The sequence below is a fragment of the Ixodes scapularis genome, unplaced genomic scaffold (genome assembly GCF_016920785.2).
Source record: "Ixodes scapularis isolate PalLabHiFi unplaced genomic scaffold, ASM1692078v2 PGA_scaffold0__279_contigs__length_252992795, whole genome shotgun sequence".
NCBI lineage: Eukaryota > Metazoa > Arthropoda > Arachnida > Ixodida > Ixodidae > Ixodes > Ixodes scapularis.
Genome location: NW_024609835.1, coordinates 182,930,057 through 182,948,971, shown reverse-complemented (window position 1 = coordinate 182,948,971; position 18,915 = coordinate 182,930,057). Strand labels below are relative to the sequence as shown.

Genomic DNA, 18,915 nt, shown 5'->3' with positions numbered 1-18,915 from the left:
ATAATAAAACGGGAGACACGGAAACAAAAACGACGTCCACAGCACCGTATAAGACACAGCTAATAGTTTTATTCACATCAGCGCCCCTATTTAGCCGACGACCCCCAGTGACCGCGAAAGACACGTGGTCAATAGCTGTCGTAAATCCAGAACATTTTTCATATAACATAAAGGCATCGAGAAAATATCCTAGGTTAGCATCAAATGGTTGATAATTTGCGCAATTGACACACGACATATCGTGTAAACTTTTTTTTTTTCTGAGAGCGCAATTCTTAGGCGCCCGTTTCTGGGTTGAGCGCCGTCCGCGTCGGCGTAACCGAGCTAAATTTAGCGGGAAACTTGAAACTTGATGTCACGTGACTTCAACACCAATTTATTTCCGCGCTAAATTTAGCGGGGAAATTCAGTTTCTCCGCTAGGTTTAGCGGACTAATTGAGTTCCCCTCTAGATTTAGCGAGAAAATTCACGTCACGTGACCTCACCATCAATTCAATTCCCCGCTAAATTTAGAGGGGAATCGAGTTGGTGTTGAGGTCACGTGGCGTTAATTTTCCCACTAAATCTAGCGGAGAAACTGAATTTGATCATAGGTGACGTGACACCAAGTTATTTTCTTCGCTACATTTAGCGGGTAAACTGAACTGGAGGAAGAGGGGAGTGGAGGAGACGAAAGAGGAGGAGGAAATAAAAAGACGAGAAGGGGAGGAGGAGAGTGTACGGAAGAGAAGGGGAGGCATACCCTCCCCTCTGTACTCTCCCTTCCTGCTCTTCGAGTCTGCGCTCTAATTTTACATTACAGAGATTCGTTAACGTCGTTCATTTTTTGTTTCTTTTGTTACAAATCAATGCTCAGATATAGGGCTTTCACTAATTCATAGGATATATACTTGTGTGGTTTATATTCACTCTACAGATATACCCTTTTTTAATATTTTTATGACTAATGTGTACAAATCTAGCATATTTTGTTTTCCACTGCCACAGAGTAATCGTTCTTGCGACGTAGGACGGACATAACTATCAATGACGCCGGGAACGGCGGATGGTACCATTGACCGTACAAACCCTCGCGAGCGGTTTCGCTATGAAACTGCATTATAGGAAACGGACTTATAGCATGTTTAAGTTAAGGAGCAAGGCCTTCGTTTCGTTCACCTCTACGTATTTCCTAAATTGAGATTCACGCGACTAAGCGTATATTATATAATCTGACCCGACGCCTATTATTTTCTTATAAAAATTGGCCCTTTTTTTAGAAGTGGGTGGGCAGCTTAACGTTCATGTATTTGTTAATACGTACAAATATGAACAGCTGGGGATTGGACCGATTTTCTGAAATTAGGTATATTTTTATAAAGCCTTATGTAAATACAGTAAAGATTTAAATGAATGTGCCAGTATTGCTTTCGTTGAAGATGTTGTAGGCTGGACGAGGAAAGAATAGTGTTAATTGTATGAATAATAAATTGTAACTATTAATAACAAAAAGATAAAGAAAACTATTTTTTTTTTTTTTTTTTAGTTTAGTAGAATTGACAACACACGGCATAATAGTCCACCCAAAATTGGTGGGGCTGTTAGGCCCGCGGCGGCATACGTCAGAGACGAGCAAGATAACGAAATAATGAGTACTGAAATATTGACTCGCAAGAGAAACAGCATTCACTGATGCAGGTCTGCCCAAAATGGAAACTAAATCGACAGCTCAGAATCGAAACATGAACAGACCACAACATTAAGTTAACGACACAGAAACACTATTTTCCTTAAAATAATCAAAATTAAGAGATGATTAACTGTTTTTTTGTGCATCTTCGAAACATTCCATAACTTCATTGTGATGCGTCCGTGTGTCAAACTATGGCCCTTTCCATTCCCAAACAGGACTATATGAGGCTCACGGATTGGACAGCTGCGTTATCGCTCGGATCGTGCTCCGTCACACTCAATTTGACGGTGGATAATCGCCATTGCCCTTCTGATCAATCAGTGAATCGACGGAAATCGCCCAGAAGAATTTGCGACAACATACGGGAGCTCTTGTTCTATGGTCCACGAGTTACAACGAATAGCCGCTTCTCCTCGCAAATAGCGAGCGCTCGTTGCGCTCTCGCCGAGCGGATTCTTGCACCCCTCGCGAAATGCGAGCGATCTCTTCGTGTACCCCGTGCACTATAAAAAAAAAGCCCGTGCGTCTCCTTTCCCGCACAACACTCGGAGATCCAATCAGCGCAGCTTACGGATGCCGTTCAGCGAATGACGATGCTGAAACATATGTTTAAACCAAAAACACGGTCTGAGCAACTCAAAGTGCGTTTCTTTTGGTCTAAACATATGTTTCAGCATCGTCATTCGTTGAGCCGCCTCCGTAAGTTGCGCTGATTGGTTCTCCGAGTGTTGTGCGTGAAAGTAGACGCACAAACGTTTTTTTAGAGTGCACTCGCAACATATCAACTTCGACATTTGCGTTACTCGAAGAAATTCCTGCTCGTCTACTTACCCGCAAAACTCTAGAAAGGCCAATCTCTGCGATCTACGAAATCAGCGCAGCGAATGATGAGGCGGAACATCCGTTTAGACTTAAGAATGAAGTCTGCGCTGTAGCGTTACGCAATGCAAAGCGTCATTCTTGCATTGCGTAATGCCACAGCGCAGACTCAATTTTGAGGTCTAAACAGATGTTCTGCCTTATCGTTCGCTGAGCTGATTTCGTAGATCGCAGAGATTGGCTCTTCGAGTGTTTTGCAGGTAAGCAGACGCGCAGGCATTTCTTAGAGTGTAGCATTGTGGTCCCAGTCCCGAATGCGATTGCGCCAGCACAGCTTGACGACAAAAAGTTAAAAGAATATCAGGCGGTTGCAGTGCTGTTACAAGCCATTATGAGCTGTCCGAAGGTCGGCGAAGCAATACGACGCCGTACCAAGGTGTCGACGTTCCCACCAAACAGCTGGAGTTGCGATCAAGATGCGTAAAAATTGACTATTACTTGGAGGTATATATGCCTTTTACTTCACAGGAGGATAAGTAGGGTTTCGTGTTCTGGGGTAAACCCGAAAAACTAAGAAAAACACCCGTCGGTAAATGTTTGCTCAATTCGGATTAATCCGACAAACTTGAAATTTGGATGTGCCAGTCCCCCCACCCCCCTTTCCTGGAAGATAAATAAATAAAGACGGTATTTTACAATTTTAGCAGCGCAGTGTCAATGGTCCTCGCAAAATGCCACCATGATTACCCTTCAAATCTCGGACCATTATGAAAGGAGTCTTACCGTTTATCTCGTCAAAGCTCATTCAGGAAAACATGTCATTTTACATTCGTGTCACGACAAAAGCCACTGTTTTGGTATTCAATTTGGGCCATACTATTTGTATTAACACGAAGGACAGGTTATGTTTTTCGTAACAGTGAAAGCTATCGACCATAAAGATTGCATCAAATGGGAAAGAGGGGCAGTTAAAAGTTCTTTTTTACATCCTTAACCCCTCCACCTCGCGCGCAGTATGATCTGAAATGATGTGATATGATCTGAAATGATATGATATGATATATATTTATTTCAGCTCTGGAGAGCCGCAGCACCGCAAAAAGGCGAATCGCCCATACCTTGAAGACCTGCGGCGCCGCTTCTAATGATGATAAAATTATATAATACAAATGAATCGTGTAAATGATAATGAGGATGGTGGGATGATGAAGAGGGTGAAGAAAAGCGTATAACCTAGCAGCGGTCTTCGCAACGGTGGTCTTCGCGGAATCGCCGTGGCCTGCTGACCTCTACCATGCCAATCTCGAGTGGCTGGCGAGAACCCCTAGCTTGCCCAGCAAGCAGACGATCCGGCAGAATTTCCTGTGACGCAGGGAGTCCAGCACCCCCCTGGAGGAGCTCCAGGGGTTGGCGCCGGTGTTGACCGGGTGGCGGTCTTCGCGAAAGCGGGCCTTGATGCCTACCAGCTTGCGGTCGAGCTTGTAACCGAGCAGCTTGAGCATGCTGTCGATCGAAGACATGGTGGGTGCCACTGGTCAATTTGGATTTCTGACGATGGAAAAAAACATGTCTTAAGCCCAGCTGACTTCTTTTTGGGAAGTTGAAATATCTACACAAGGCACACACACGGGGCACATTGATGGAACAGGATGGGATCTGTACGACCTTCCCAGCGACTATCTCCAGTAGTTGATTAATTTTAAGCTACCGACGTTTATTGAATCAACACTTGTGTGCAACATTTGTCCTGGGGCAAATTAGTATTGCCAATGGGAATGGCATCAGCGCCAAATTCCAGCTAAAAAATATTAATTGGGACAAGTGCGTTTTATTTTATTTTTATCTGTCATACGTTTACATCCGGTTATTACTTTATTTTATTTTTATAGGAAACGTTGCGAAATTAAACTCTGAATTGAGGAGAATTGAGAATCAAACAAAAATAAAGTCCGATAAACTCCAAATTTGACGAAACATAAAATCCGAAAACACGGAATCCTTTTTCTAAGATAAGGCGGTAAATATGAGCTGCACTCGTCTCGCACAAAGAATTTCGTGCTGTGCGAAAGGTCGGCGATGCATCGGAGGGCAGCGGGGGGGGGAGAGAACAGCCGAAAAACTGCCGTTGCGGCGGCGGTGGAAGCGGGGCAGCGTAAATCTCCGGCGAGCAGAGAAGCTTTGTCTGCTGCATTGTGTACGCCCTTGAGAACCGTGGCCGCTCCACCACCTAGACCAAATCTTCCGAGTCCCAAATCTGCGAGCACTCGTTATGTGCGTGTTTACTTTTAGCAAATAGCGTGTAGACCGAAAGCTGAACGCACACCTTATATTGATATTTCATAAATTTGACGGCTCAGTTCTCCCGTTTCATGTATAATTCCGTGAAAATAGCGAAGCACTGTAGTCCGAGAAGCACGCTCAAAGCAAACTCGGAAGTTATTTGTCGATTCTGCAAGTGGCCCTCGTTCTGAAGGCCTTTTCGTTACTGCCCAATTTCAAGGGGCAGTTCAAAGTTCTTCGGAATAGACTCCTCTTAAAGAATCGACGAATCGGCGCACGCCGAGGGACACACGCAGAGTCGAGGTCGTGAGCAGATTCGACAATTCTTTATAGGGCTTTGTTCTCAAGGCCTGTGAATTGTCCACGAAACAAGGGGTGGACTAAACAGTAATTAGCGAAAACTTTATGCACACGCACGCTTACGAAAGGAACAATGGCAATTCTTGCTTCAGACTCGGATATCGTGAGCCGTAAAACCCACCCTTGCCACAGTGGACACGAAAGAGCATTGTTACGTGTGTTTAACGATGCCTGTGAACAATTGTGACCCTTTCTTTACGCGCACGAAGACGATGGTGTAAATGCACGCAAACTATAACCGGAGTTTTCGGTAATTTCCAAAGGCGATTTTGCTAGATAAAAAGTTAGCACTTTCCTCTGCCGAACGGAGTCGGCTATTCAAATTGTCTTCCGCCCTCACGCCGTCTTCTGCGTCTCGCGTACCCATTAACTCTTAATTAAGCACGAACTCATTAACTCGGCAACCCAACCAAGTTTGTCCCGTTCTCTTTTTCTTTTTTTTTTTCTTTCAAACATTTCGAACTGAGTTTGGCCGAACAAGTAGGAAATTCAATCTAAGCATAAACATTCTTTCGGCGCATCTTTTTTTTTTTTTTTTTTTTTTTTGTATTGTGTGCGATGGATACGTTTCACGTGCCTCGCGCTAATTTATACGCATAGACGAGCTCTCTCTATTCCCTGCGTGTTCGCACTGCATCATTAAATCCCGAAACTTGTGCCTTAAGAGCTGAGGACGCCGACAGACGCTCGCCATTTTGTGCAAATAGTTTATTGTTTCCATTTGAAAGTTATCGCTGCATCGGGACATGGGAATGGAAAATGCATGGGACATACTTGTAACAAATTCGACGCTGTCCTGTTTGTGCTAGGTCTTGGTGCCTCGTCTCTGGGGATTTCTTTATGAAATAGCAAGAGAAATCATTTATTATAACAATGTCCCAACTGAAATTCTGTTGAGGGCCAGCGGAGAAATGTGTTAGCAGGTCGCAGCGCAGAATACCTGAATCGAATGTACGCCCTGCTGGACTCAGAGACCATTCTTAGATTTCATCCAGGTCCATACTCGTACCGGCATACGGCCGTCACCGAAGCATTTGTAACGTCATGTAATACTCGTTAATTATGCTTAAAACTTCTTGCAGATTACTCAAGATCTATATATTCAAGTCAAGTGTCTATCAAGCATAAACCTATTACGCCTTTGACAAAGCGATTAACCATTACATGCGTTCCGCGATTCGTACGTGTGTTAGGCATTAAGACAAATTAAAAAATAATAGTGATGCGCAACTGGGTGCTGTATTGGAAATATTTCTTCGTAATCAGGTCTCTGCATTAAAAAATCTGTTGCCGACAAAAGACCTTCACGAAACACGACCAAATACAAAAACAATGCTTACACGGGCTTTTTTGTGCTGACACTTTCCTAGCCTATAGGCGACTTACACGTGACGCCCTTTGTCCATGCATAAGCGAAGTTAACCAAATCACTGGTTTGTGTTAAGACAAGGTGAGGTCTAACTGCTCGCTTTTGAGCTGTGGCGACCCTGGGTTACGTTACAGATGAAAAACTTGAGAATGGAAAAATGGCTGCAAGTCCTGTCAATCTTATGGTGCCTCCGTGCTTAGGGTAATGTCATCTGACCATTTTGTTTCAAGCGCTTTTGTTTCTTAGATGTTCCGGAGCACGTGAAAGCGCCTCTCCCGGCGCGAGGTCTTGGAATTGACAGTGCAACAAACGCCTCTTGTTACCGGGTATTTCTTCTTTTTTTTTTGCGAGAGCCCGCACTGTGTGCGTGGGGTACTATAAAGGTAGGCATCACCCTACAAACGGAAGGGGAGAGGAAGGAGAGACGTCAGAACGCCGATCTCTTGTTTATTGATTAGGGGGTACATGCATAGCTATCTTCCTTTGTCTCCACTCAGACTTCGAACGCGTTTGAACGCCAAATGTCGGCGCCCAGCTTTCCGCTTTCGCGCTCGAACGCGTCCGAAGTGCAAGTAGAGTCAAAGGCAGCTGGGTAATTCCACGCCAAACGAATTCAGGCTTAAGTTCGACCATCACGGATTCCGTCCAGAAAATAATGTATGTATTATTCGTTACGTAAAATATATTTTCCATAATATTTTTGCTATAACGAATTTTTTTACGACCATTTGAATTTTGCAAAAAACAGGCCCCACAAGAAAAAAAAAAGATCCCAAGTGTTTAAAAAAATTATATATATGAAAGGAGACTGCGAAATGAACACTGCTGTTAGTGGGGTAAATATATTATTCTTAAATATACGATATGTTTTGTCACGCATTTCCGAGTTTTTTTAAGGATGTGTTAAAAACGTCTCACGAGAGGGGAATACGTTAAGACGTATTCCCCTCTTATTTGGAAAAGCACGCCACTATATGACGACTTAAAACTAATGTGTTTTCCGTAGTAAGAAAAACCAAGCATACTAAAAATATATTGACAAGACATTTGTTCTTGTGTTCCAAAAATGGATGTACAATATTTAACATAAGGCAAAATACTCGGCTAAAAAAAACTTTCAGTTTTTCTATACTTTGTGAAGAAGGAAGAACAGCGAAGTCGTTCTATGATGGGATCGAAGTAATGGCCGACCGCAAGTCGGCAAGCCAGATTGAAATGCCTGGAGAGGTTGCCGCCATCTATAAGTGACGGCGGACAACCAGAAACCGGGTTGTCTGGTTGCCCCTGTTGCTCATAGATGGCGGCAGCTGACCAGAGTTTAGTGTCAACATTTGTTTGCTGACGGACATGATGCTGGGGAAACTAGACCTTAACAGCTGCGCTGTAAAAAAATTAAACTCATTAAGGTGGTCGGTCGAAAAGCATATTCTCAACGCTTATATACAGTCAAACCCGTTTATAACGAAAAGCAGGAAACACTACGATTAGTTCGATATAGCAAGTAGTTCGATATAGCAAAAGCCATTTCCAACCAACTTCCACGATGAGTTCGTTGTAAGGCGAGAGCTTCTGTTTCTTGCTCATCTATTAACTTCCGCCTTGAAACAACGCAATGAAAAGGTGCCTATTTTCTTTTTTTTCATGCGTGCAGAGTTTGTTTTTCTAGCTTTCTCCCCTTCTGAATCGCTTCTCTTCGCTCTATTTTGTTCGCAACTTGAGCTTTTGGAATTTTCTTCCTTGCCTACTTCTTTTTTCTGTGAAAGGGACAGGCAAAATACGATTGTTTGCGCGGTTTTGGAAGCCTTCCCGGGGGGGGGGGAAGCGGGGTAAAGTTCGAAATAGCCAATATATTGTTCGTTATAAAGCGTACTTTGTTCGATATCGGCAATAGTTCGCTGTACGTGGGTTCGTTCTAAACGGGTTTCACTGTAAATAGTATGCGGAGCGCAAGTTAGCCTGCTTCTTGCACTGTGGTCACGATGATGTCAGAACGCTGAGCTCTTATTGCCTGCTTGAAAATAAATAGTGGGTAGACCTCCTTCTAGCATTGAGGTTTGCCCACTGTCCTTTCAATCACAGCCAATCAGAGCTCGGCGTCATTTTGACGTCACCGCAACTCGTGCAAAAGAAGCAGACGACTTGCTGTCAGCATAGAATTCACACAACAAACGAGCAAAGTGAGAAGAAAATGTTCTTTTTTAAAAGAAAAATTATTTTGTATATTGCCACGGACATCGCTGAGCGAGCGGGTGCGTGGCCGAGTGTTTACCTTACTTGGCTTTCGTGCGGAGCCCCGGGTTCAATTCCTGGGAGCGACGCGTCTCTTGTTTATTCTTTCGATTGAGCGTTCTCGTAAGTTCGAGAACCTTGTCTGATCGAGGTACGAATGCCCTACGCGCCCAACGTTCTACGCCGAATGTTCCAGAAGCCCATGCGCGTACATGATGGGCTCCGCGTGGCGAGCCGGAATCAGTCTCGCCCCAGCGTTCGATTCTGCTGTTATGCCTTAGTCACCGCTCATTCAAACTGGAAGCGGATCCGCGTTCGCAAAGTGGTTGCGAACGTTGTTTTATAAAGATTCAGTACAATTACACGCGCACTTGGTGTCATCGAGTGCGCGTGCAATCGTACTAGATCTTTATACAACCGCGCTCGCAACCGGTTTGCGAACGCGGATCCGCTTCCAGTGTGAATGAGAGCTCACACTGGCGGTTGAACCGCAACTTCTAAGCGGTTACGAACGCGGTTGCTTAAAGGATGAGTGCTGTTTCAAGCGCGTTTGGCGATGCAAACAAGCGGAGCCACTTCGCGGTTGCGATTTGAACGCCAGTGTGAATGCAGCGTTACGCCGACTTCGACGTCCGCGAAGCTCCGTTGCTATCCTCTGTATACTTTTCGTTTTAGGCACAAGCTTGCCCCATTAAACGTTTATGTCTTCCTGTTTATTTATTGTTCTTTTGGTTACTACCCAAAAGGGTGGATCGGTGCCGGAGCGGGCTAGCGCAGCTCCGAGAACGTGGGAAAGCTCGAGCTGCAGAACCCAGGGATCCTGGCCTCAATCCCCACCCCTGCCCGTTCGATCTGGATGAGCATCGTACCGGCGTGCGGTCGTGTATCACCACCGCGCGTGGCACGTCAAAAACTCCAGGCTAGCGGTTGTACTGCACTGGCTAAATTGATTATCTATAGTGAGTGACTCGTCACAACTTTGAAGTGGCTGACCAACTTCACACTGTTTAAATATCCCCACAACCCCAATCGGTCACCACCGTTGAGAATATTTCCAGTATTAAAGATATTTCAAAATATACAATTTTCAAAGCGAAAACCGAATTATTTTTGGTATAAAATCACATACTTTACGCCAATACGTAGCTTGTAAATAAGACAACAGACCAGCAAAGTTTGAATGAAGCATTACTTTCTAAGAGCGAGAAGAATATATTTTCATTGGCCTCAGGCAAACCCACCGCGCTATATATATAGGGCAATGCGTTGCATGGGGCCAATGTTACAACATTTTCCTCGCTTTTAGGAAATAATCTTTTCTTCAAACTTTGCTCTTCTGCTGCAGAAAGTACGCATTCTGCAGGAAAACCCACCACACTGACAGCTGGTAAAACATATGCTGCCTCTTTTGGCAACATTTGCGACGTTTACCGCAAAAAAAAAATAATAATAAAGCAGAAAACTATGCATCTCAAGCGGTCAATCTCCGGTCAAGTGCAGCGCTAGTGGTCTCCGACGAGTCCAATGAGTTTAGTGGCAGCTGGCTTTGAGTCTACCACTAATCTTTCCAACCAGAGTTCTGCAGTCCGACTTCCCCGCGAGCTCTCGTCTCTTCCTCTTTCCTCAATTTCTGCCCGCACATCTAACGATGTGCGGGCAGAAATATCTTACGAGCTTTTGTAACGGGCCCCTCGCCCATAAATATTTTTTCTCTCCCACATTCAAATTAATTTGAGACGTGACTTCTACGTGGGTAAGTGTGTTTCCTACTGAAACGTAACTTTCCTACATACATAGCAGAAGGCTCGGCTCAGACTCGTCCTTCTCGAACGACAACTAGAACACAGAGACAGACAAGGGGGGTGGTGATCAGAAATTCATTCGCGCATAACTAAGTTCTTCGGACGAATTCTTTAAGCGACGAACGGTCGGCATTTACGGCTTCGTTAGCGCCCCCCTCCTTCTCAACCCCTCATACACAAACACAGACGCACACAAACATTCAGAAGTGCTTCTGCGAATTGTTTCAGACTAGTCACGCTTCAGCTCCCAAGAGACATCGACTGGCTGAAAAGGGTCTGGGGTCGGCGACGTTCTTCGTAATGAAGCAAATTAGATGCAACGGAACGCTTTGTCGGCGGCGCTAACGACGCCTCATAAACTCCATCAAATTGAGCACGCACTTAGGACAAAAACGTGCGCTTAACTGCCCAAATTTAATAGCTTCGAACGTGTTGTGCGTGGCGAGGGTGGAATCGACCCTGAACGGTCTTCCGCGCTGAGTTATGAGGGGAAAGCGTAGCGGCGCAAAAAATGTCCGGTATTTTGTTTGTTTGTGGCGCCGGCGGAAATATATACGCTTTTAGGTGTCTTGGGCGCAGAACATGTGAGCGCCACTACCTCTGAGTCTTACTACAGGAGGCCTAATGCGGTGTGAGGAAAATGACGCCGTGTACACCGGCGTCGTTTTATATGCTAACGAGATTCTTGAAACGACTGCGTCACTCTCCTATGCATTAGTGTGTGCTAAAAAACGCAAAATCTGATTCAGTAAATATCTTAAAACAAGTTGCGTGTCAAAAATTGCTTAACTTACTTTAGCATCTAAAAGTAATTGCCCTAAAACTATGACTGCAACATGATCCATAAAACAACAATGAAAACGTTAGGTGGCAGAATTTAATTAAATACTCGGTTTAATGTAACAGATAGAAATATTAAGTGTCACCCGATATAATTTTTAAGGATAAATTCAAATTAAGAAAAAACGCTTTGTAGAAAAACGCTTTCTGCAGTAAAGTGTGATAAGTGCCGCCTCGCTGCCCCACGGTTGGAACACGTTAGAAGGCACCTGTAACCATTGATAAACCTAAACTCGATGATGCTCTTAGTGCTTCAGTTATTTTATTTTTTCTTTGAATGACGCCGGGTACACAGGCGTTATTAACCATTATTAATCATTAACTGTTTCATGGAGAGCAGCCGGAGTTGTATGTAACCATGAAAAACGGCACCTAGTCCCATTGGCTGAGTGTAACGGCACCTAAATGCCCATTGGATGAGCGAAACCGTACCTAAATGCGACTCACGAAGCACGCGCGTTCAGAAATAAAACTCAGAGAAAAGCATAGCAATGCAGATTTATTCTCACGGATAGCGTGGAGCCGGCGGGGTTCGCCGCGCCTGCGCAGTAGGGGAGTGTGATGTAACCGCCGGAGCGCCGTGCGCTGTGATGATGTAGCCCGCTGCTTGTGGGGATGCTTTCGGATTCCTACCCGTAAGCAGTCCTAAATGTTTCTTTTACTGTTATACTACACCTGCTAACACTGCATATCTTTTCATATGCGCTGAAAATGTGGAAACGAGTAACTTAGATACGTGACGCAATTTTAAGAGGCGAATTCAGCCTCCCTTCGAGGCAGAAACCAGCAAATCTACATCTACAATACAAGCCCATAAGATTTTCCCGGGCGGAGAGAAATTATGGTCTTTTGATTTGGTCATTGGCAGCTCAATTGCGCTTTTGTAGACTAATTTCTGAACGCGCTACGCTTTAGGGCTATACAATGTAGCCCAATGACTACATTTGCACAGCGTCGGATTTCTGTAACCTTAACCTTTTTCTGACTCCATATATAAATGTCCTTAACACAGTTTTACGATGATTTGTTTTTCTCACCTCGCTCAATCTTTATTTAAATGTAGTGCCAGCGGTTTGGACCAGGTGCCAAAGTTTTACAGCTTGCCGTTACCTGATTTAGAAGTTCTAGGCGATTTGCGGTCATTTTTATTGAGCAAATGGTGGCTGACTATGGTGTACGAATACACTGAAATGATTGTCGTCTGCCACTGGGAAAAAGTCTCATTTTCTCATTTAAAATTTCCGAAAACCTTCTATAGACCAACTCGGTTCTCTGGCGTCACGCCACTCTTATGGCGCTGCTGTCGCCACTGCGCATGCGCAGATGCTTCGCGTCGGGCGAATGTGGTTTCTGCGCGTGCGCAGTGCCCACAGCTGGTGGGGGCAAACGCAGCTTGTTTTTAAACAGTGGGTTCGTCGATACCTTTTAAATGAGAAAACGACAAACTTTGAAACGTTTTACATTTAGTCAGTACAGCTTGCGTTCGTGTACAGATGCGGGAGAAGACTAAACGTCCGACGTTGCGAATATCTTTTTAACGACGAAAGTAATCCCTGGAGAAGGGGAACAAGAGGGACAAATGACAAACATAAACATAAAACATAAATAAACCTAACCTTAAATTGCAAGCTTCACCCTTGTTGGTGTTCGACTGGTGGCAGCTGATAAAACCCGTTTGCTCTACTGACGTCTAACCCCTGGTTTGCTCAGTTGGTAGAGCGCTCCACTTGTAATGGAGAGGTCCCGGGTTCGATACCCGGACCAGGCGGATTTTTTCGGTCGCTCACCAGTCACCTAGCTGTATTTGAAGATTTATGTTTGTCCTTTGTCCCTCTTGTTCCCCTTCTCCAGGGATTACTTTCGTCATTCTTGTCCAGCTCTCTTGCACCCTTGCATTTAATCGCATTATAATTATATCTCGTTAACACTGCAAATTTTTATTTGTGGGAGTCCGGTACAACCAAGCGTATTTCTGTTCACAAAGCAAGCAACTGTACTCGCCGGTACAGTGATGCAAAGTAGCAATAACTTCCCGAAAAAGAATCGCAAACGCCTCTCCTCCAATATATGTTCCAGGAACAAGTGATGTAAGCGAACCGCGATGATTTCATGTTGAAAGCGCTGCGCAGTCAAGACTTGCCAGCTCGTCGCCGAACCCAAAAGTCTAACCCCACGCGCCGCAACCAGCGGCTGAAGTCGTAGTAACGAAGGCCTTTTGAAAGAGCCTCTCTTTCCCCGAAGATGCATCATCAGGTCTTAACAGCCTCCTAGGCTGAGTGATGGGAACACGAGAGCTCACCCAGCGTGCCATTCGAGCTTCGAGCAAGCCGATTACTGCAGGAGTCCCCGACAGTTGAGGCACTAGCCATCCCAAACCGGATAGATAGATGGATGGCTGCGATCGAATCGCCAACTCTTAAAACCCTCTTTCCCCGGGGGCTGATGAAAAATCGATGCTAATTCCTCCTGTCGAGCGATCGGGATTCAGCCGACGGAAAAACCGGTGGCTTCCTGCGCTCCTGGCGAGTAACGCACGGCGCGAAAAGCCCATAGCTGCCGGGGAATGTTCATGCGAGGAAAATGAGTCACGCTTGAGATACAGTATAACGAAGAAGAGGCGGTACGCCGGGAAGCGCGAGGATTTATTTTCCTGGCGGTCGAGACGCTTTTGGAAAGGAAAGTTCGGCGTGTAATTCGTTTTCCGGTTTCTGGCAGTCGGCCTCTTTTTAGCCTTTCTCCTTTGTGTTCATTTATCTTTTCAACTTACCAACGTCGTCGCGACTGTTGGTCCGGCACACGGCGTAAAGATGCCGACGTTTGGAAAGAATTTTTCCCGCTTCCTGGTGGATAGATTCAGCATTTCCGAATATCTCGCTACCCACAGCGTGAGATGAACAACGTCAGAACATTCTTTAGAAGCATCTCAGATTCCAGAGCTAAGGCAGATTTTTTTTCTTTTTAAGACAGCTCAAGAAACTTTTTTTATTTAACTTTTGTGTGGTTTTGATGCTATATCTGTCATTTCTGCCGGAGGTATTTCGCACAATTCGTTATTACAGCTCGTCTTATAGAGCCGATGCGAATGTGTTGAAAACCTAACAAAGTCAAATTTACGTGTTCTATCTTGGTTGCTTATAAACCCCAACAATCACTGACAAAGTGAGAATGTTGTTTTGCTTTGTTGCGAGCTTTCCACCTTCGACAACGCCTCAACGTCTAGAGTGCCTTTCGAGTGCGAGCGCGCAGCCGAAGTACGGCGCAAGGCACGCATGAGCTAAAGGACGGGCGTTAGGAAGGTACGCCCTGCAGTTTTCGCTCTGTCGGAGACTAAACCCAAAATAATAAACAACGGGATGCGCGTTCCATCGCCGCGCTCATTTCTTGACAACCTTTTGCTCTACATTGTGCTTTATATATGGACCGTATTAAGGAGTATTCGCACTGGGGAGAAATCCATCCTTTTTGCTCCCCGGAATGCGCATCACGTGTTAACAACGTAACGCTTTTGCGCGGAGCCGAGCTGACGTAAACATCCCAGAGAAATAAGGGAACTTTTGTTCGGGGCGCACACCTTGGCGGGGATCTTTTTTTCAATTTGCGGTTTTTGTTCGCGTGTCGGGCAACTTTACAAATTTTGCTCAGCCATGTGCCTACAAATTTTGCTCAGCCAGACCCTTTCCGAAATTCAGTCTGGCCACTTCAGTAGCTATCATCACCGTCATCTTGACGGTGCTCAAAAGTGCGGCTGGCCACATTGTACGAGGGAGGCGCCGCCAACGCCGCCATGAGCATGTACGGCATCGCGAGTACGAGCTCTGCTGCTGCTGGCAGTCTAACAGTTTCGTGGACCACACGTTTGTCGCCCATTTCAGACTTTCAGCCCGGTCGAGGACAGCGCCTGTGGCAGCATTAACGCAGTCGTCGATGTTGCAATCGTTCACTACGCTGTCTTCAGTTGCGACTGCGTGGCACATGAAGTCCGCGGCGAAGTCTTCCATAGCGTTGACAGTGACAATTTCGCCGCTTGCATTCTTCTGGCTCGACGCCTCAGGTGCCGCGTGTCCACCGGTCAAATCGGCAAATGCGTAGCTTGCCTCTTCACTAGCGGGTTCGCTCACCGCATCTTGACTGCTCGGATCGGCGATTGCGTCGTTCGTCACTCCGGCATCAGCGGTGGAAAACTTCGGCGTTGACGGCGGCGCCTGTCGTACTCGTGGTTTCTTTCTGGGCGGCCTTTTCGCGACGTTGAAAGCGAAGATGCTCGGCACTGCTTCCTGTCTGAGGTAGCGACGTTTACTAGCGACGTTCGGAATGTAGTCACCCTCTCGAAAATGTCCTGAGCAAATCTTAGTGTACTTCGTAATGGAGAAGTGCTTGCCTTCGTCACGTTTTATTGCAACAACCCATTTTTTTCGGAGAGCGGGGTCGGATGGGATGGCGAACAAAGATACCTTAAAAGAAAAAAGTATACAAATTCGCGAGAGGTCACACGAAACGCCCGAATGTTAACGTTATCTCGATACCCCAAGCCCAGCAACATTGCTTCTGTTCACAAAAAGGGTGCAGGTGCATGCTCCCTTCCGTCACGCTAGCGCTTCAGAAGCAGCACGAGACGGCTTATATCATTCCATGCTACTAATGTGGCGGGAACTCTTCCGTTTCGATTGCCGCAGCGGTCGCGTGCGTGCACCGCGCAACTGCGAGCGCACCGCCCAACCGCGAGCCAGAGGCATCCTTGAGTACATTTTGCTTACACAGCGGCACACAGCAATGAAAAGGCTTTGCAGAAGCAGCGTGTGGCGAAGTATCAGCCGCGCAAGACCTTCTGTGGCCGCAGTGGTGTCGGTGGTGTAGCGCACGTTGAGCAAGCGCCGATGCGACCATACATGCTTATGGCGGACGCACGCCGCGCCACACCCACCTGCCAAGCTTTGCAACCGTTCCGGTAGATGGCGCTGAATTTGTAAAAGGGTCCATTCCACAAATTCAACAAGCAATCTTATGGCTCGCATATAGAACAGCACGCTGTTTACAAACAAATAAACGTTTGCCCGCACGAAGTTCGGGCACTGTGTCGTGCGCAGAAACTAGATTAGTGTCAAGCGAAGTGCCTTTGCATGCGCCGCGCTGACGGCAGCGTCAGCACAGCGGCGCGACGACAGAGGCACGAGCTGGTGTACACGGCGTGCAAGTTCGTCTGCTCTCTGTGCCCCTCGTGCTTTTGTTTACCCTCCAGATGCGCACAAGTGCTTTTGTTTACCCCCTACCTCAACCTATACCAGCGCGCGCTTGCCTGTCTCGTCATCGCGTATTTAACTGCGCCTTCTCCATGTTCCCCATTGTTGCCGTGCCCCGGCTCCCTGCGTTTTAGTGCGCCGAAGGTGCTTCTTTGAATACTTGATCACCGAATACTGCTATCTATCGGGTAAAGTATAATGGGACAGGAAACCACCTCGAATGCGGTTTCTTTTGTTGAAACACACCTTGATTCCCGGGAAGAACGGCCTTATATATTGGTTCAAAAATATATGCTTTTAAAAAACAAAATGCGTAACCACTGCGTACGTTACCAGATCACTTCGTAATAATTAATGTAACGCATTCGGTTTTTGTTAAAACAGATTACTATACCGCGATCAAAAACGAAAACAAAGGAGGGGGGGGGGGGGGGGCGTGTTTGTTGCTGCAGAAGACCCGGTTTTTGTTTCAAAATTTCTTGCCGTGCGTGTCATGAAACGGTGCGACGTACGTATGCTTTCATTGTATATATATAATTATGGACCATAAGTGCGCGATATGTAAACCGTATCGGCATTTACGATGAACTAGGATTGGCAGAACATCCACCGATAACCTGCTCTTCCCGTTGTTCGAAGACGCTATTAAGCGTGGTGTTACAGATCCGCGTTTGCAACCTCGTTGCACCGACTGCACCAAGAAGTGCAGCTTATGCAACGTCGCGATTTATGTATTAACATTTTCGTAGAGACAGCTGTTTTTAAGGGGAGGCTGCGCCTCGTACAGCTCTGTGACCTGCAACCCGCATAATATGATGGCTCCTTTTTTTTTTTTATTCATTTCATACCATGAAAACAATCTCTGGGATGAGATTCCCCTCTTTAAAAAGAAGTTTGAGCATGCAGATACACTCACTGAAATAACAGTAAAATCCCCGACCTCTTTAACTATTTTTGAATAAGATAATGGTCAGCGTTGAGACTTTGGCATCTCGTTCGGACCTCTATCGCTACATTTGGGCGCAGAATGAGCGTTTGGCGATGCATAGATTTTCGTTATATTTTTTTGCGGTGAAAGAAACAGTGTAAAAACATTGTTTGCTTGTTTGTTTGTTTTTGGGGATTGGGGGGGGGGGGGATCTTTTATGTTTGCAGTCAGTAGCAGGTTAACAAACCAGTAATTACTCCGCCTTCAGTGCGAGCTTCCTCCCTTAGATAGCACTTCGTCGCACGCTCAGCCAGTCACCATGTTGTTGAAATTGTGTCCTCCAACACTGGACCGTCACACTTTACGTTCTGCAATAAAATTTATTTCCATCAATAAATGCACGGAATACAAGTAAAAGCATCATAGTGAGAGCTCTTTGCTAATAATAGAAGAGTCAGCGCGACCGTTTTGGTCGCGCACTTTGGCCGTATGCCGTTCGCGTGATATTGAAAGTCACGGGTTCATAATACGCCTACTTCTGCGGCGAGGATACCACAATGTCTAGTAAGGCAGTGCCCTCTCGCGTAACCGTGTTAACGAAGTTCAATATTTAGAATAAGGTATAAGCAAAAGCTGAGGCTCAGCTGTCTGAAACGCTAATGAAACCGCAATAATCGTAGCACCTAGTTTTAATCACTGCTTTGATGTCATTTGAAAAGTTTACTTATACGTTCGCCTTAGTACGGGGGGGGGGGGGGGGGGGGGCATATTTGCAGCAAAGTATGTCGAGCCTTGACTTGATAGTGTTTGGAAGTGCCTTTTTGGTGTGACAATCGACCCTTTCATATATCCCCGACGCAAAAAAATAAAAGATATACCTCAAGAAGTATTTAGGGTCATTAATGAGATAATCATATTTTTAGTATTTTGACTTTTAGTGGTCCATAACTAGGCTTACTTAATAAAATTCGTTAGATTTCGAACTATAGTTTAATCATATATAGACTTTTTTTTTTATTGTTCACCAATAATGTGTGCGCGAAAGCTCATAAAAATGAAAACTTCAAAGGCATCTGTATCCCACATCACCAAAGCTGCGCGATTCGAAAATTTATTGTCGCCACAGTTGTGACATCGCGATGAGACTCGTGATTTTCGTGCTAGACTCGCACCTTTTCACTCATGAAACAGCACACGGGTGGGGTTTGAAAGCTGAAAATATGCTAACTGGCAGTAATGTAAAACGCATACTTCCTTATGCGTCTACTTTTCTTAGACATAGAATATCAAATAGGTCTACAAAAGAGAGAAACAAAACTAAAATGTCGATACTAGTTTCTTATTTGCCATCGCGTGGATCGTTGATATCAACGATCCT

At 45.5% G+C, this 18,915-nt stretch overlaps 2 protein-coding genes across 2 annotated transcripts in view; one reads left to right on the top strand and one right to left on the bottom strand.

Annotated features, from left to right (window-relative positions):
• LOC121837832 (peroxynitrite isomerase THAP4-like) overlaps nt 1–16,105 on the bottom strand; it is a 32,241-nt gene extending 16,136 nt beyond the window's left edge. The window contains exons 1-2 of the mRNA XM_042293663.1: nt 16,082–16,105; nt 15,227–15,823 (exon numbers count right to left, since the gene is read on the bottom strand). Coding sequence (XP_042149597.1) covers nt 15,227–15,823; nt 16,082–16,105 — 621 coding nt within the window. The remainder of the gene's footprint in view (nt 1–15,226; nt 15,824–16,081) is intronic.
• LOC8033488 overlaps nt 1–18,915 on the top strand; it is a 133,713-nt gene that overhangs the window by 12,137 nt on the left and 102,661 nt on the right. The window lies entirely within an intron of this gene.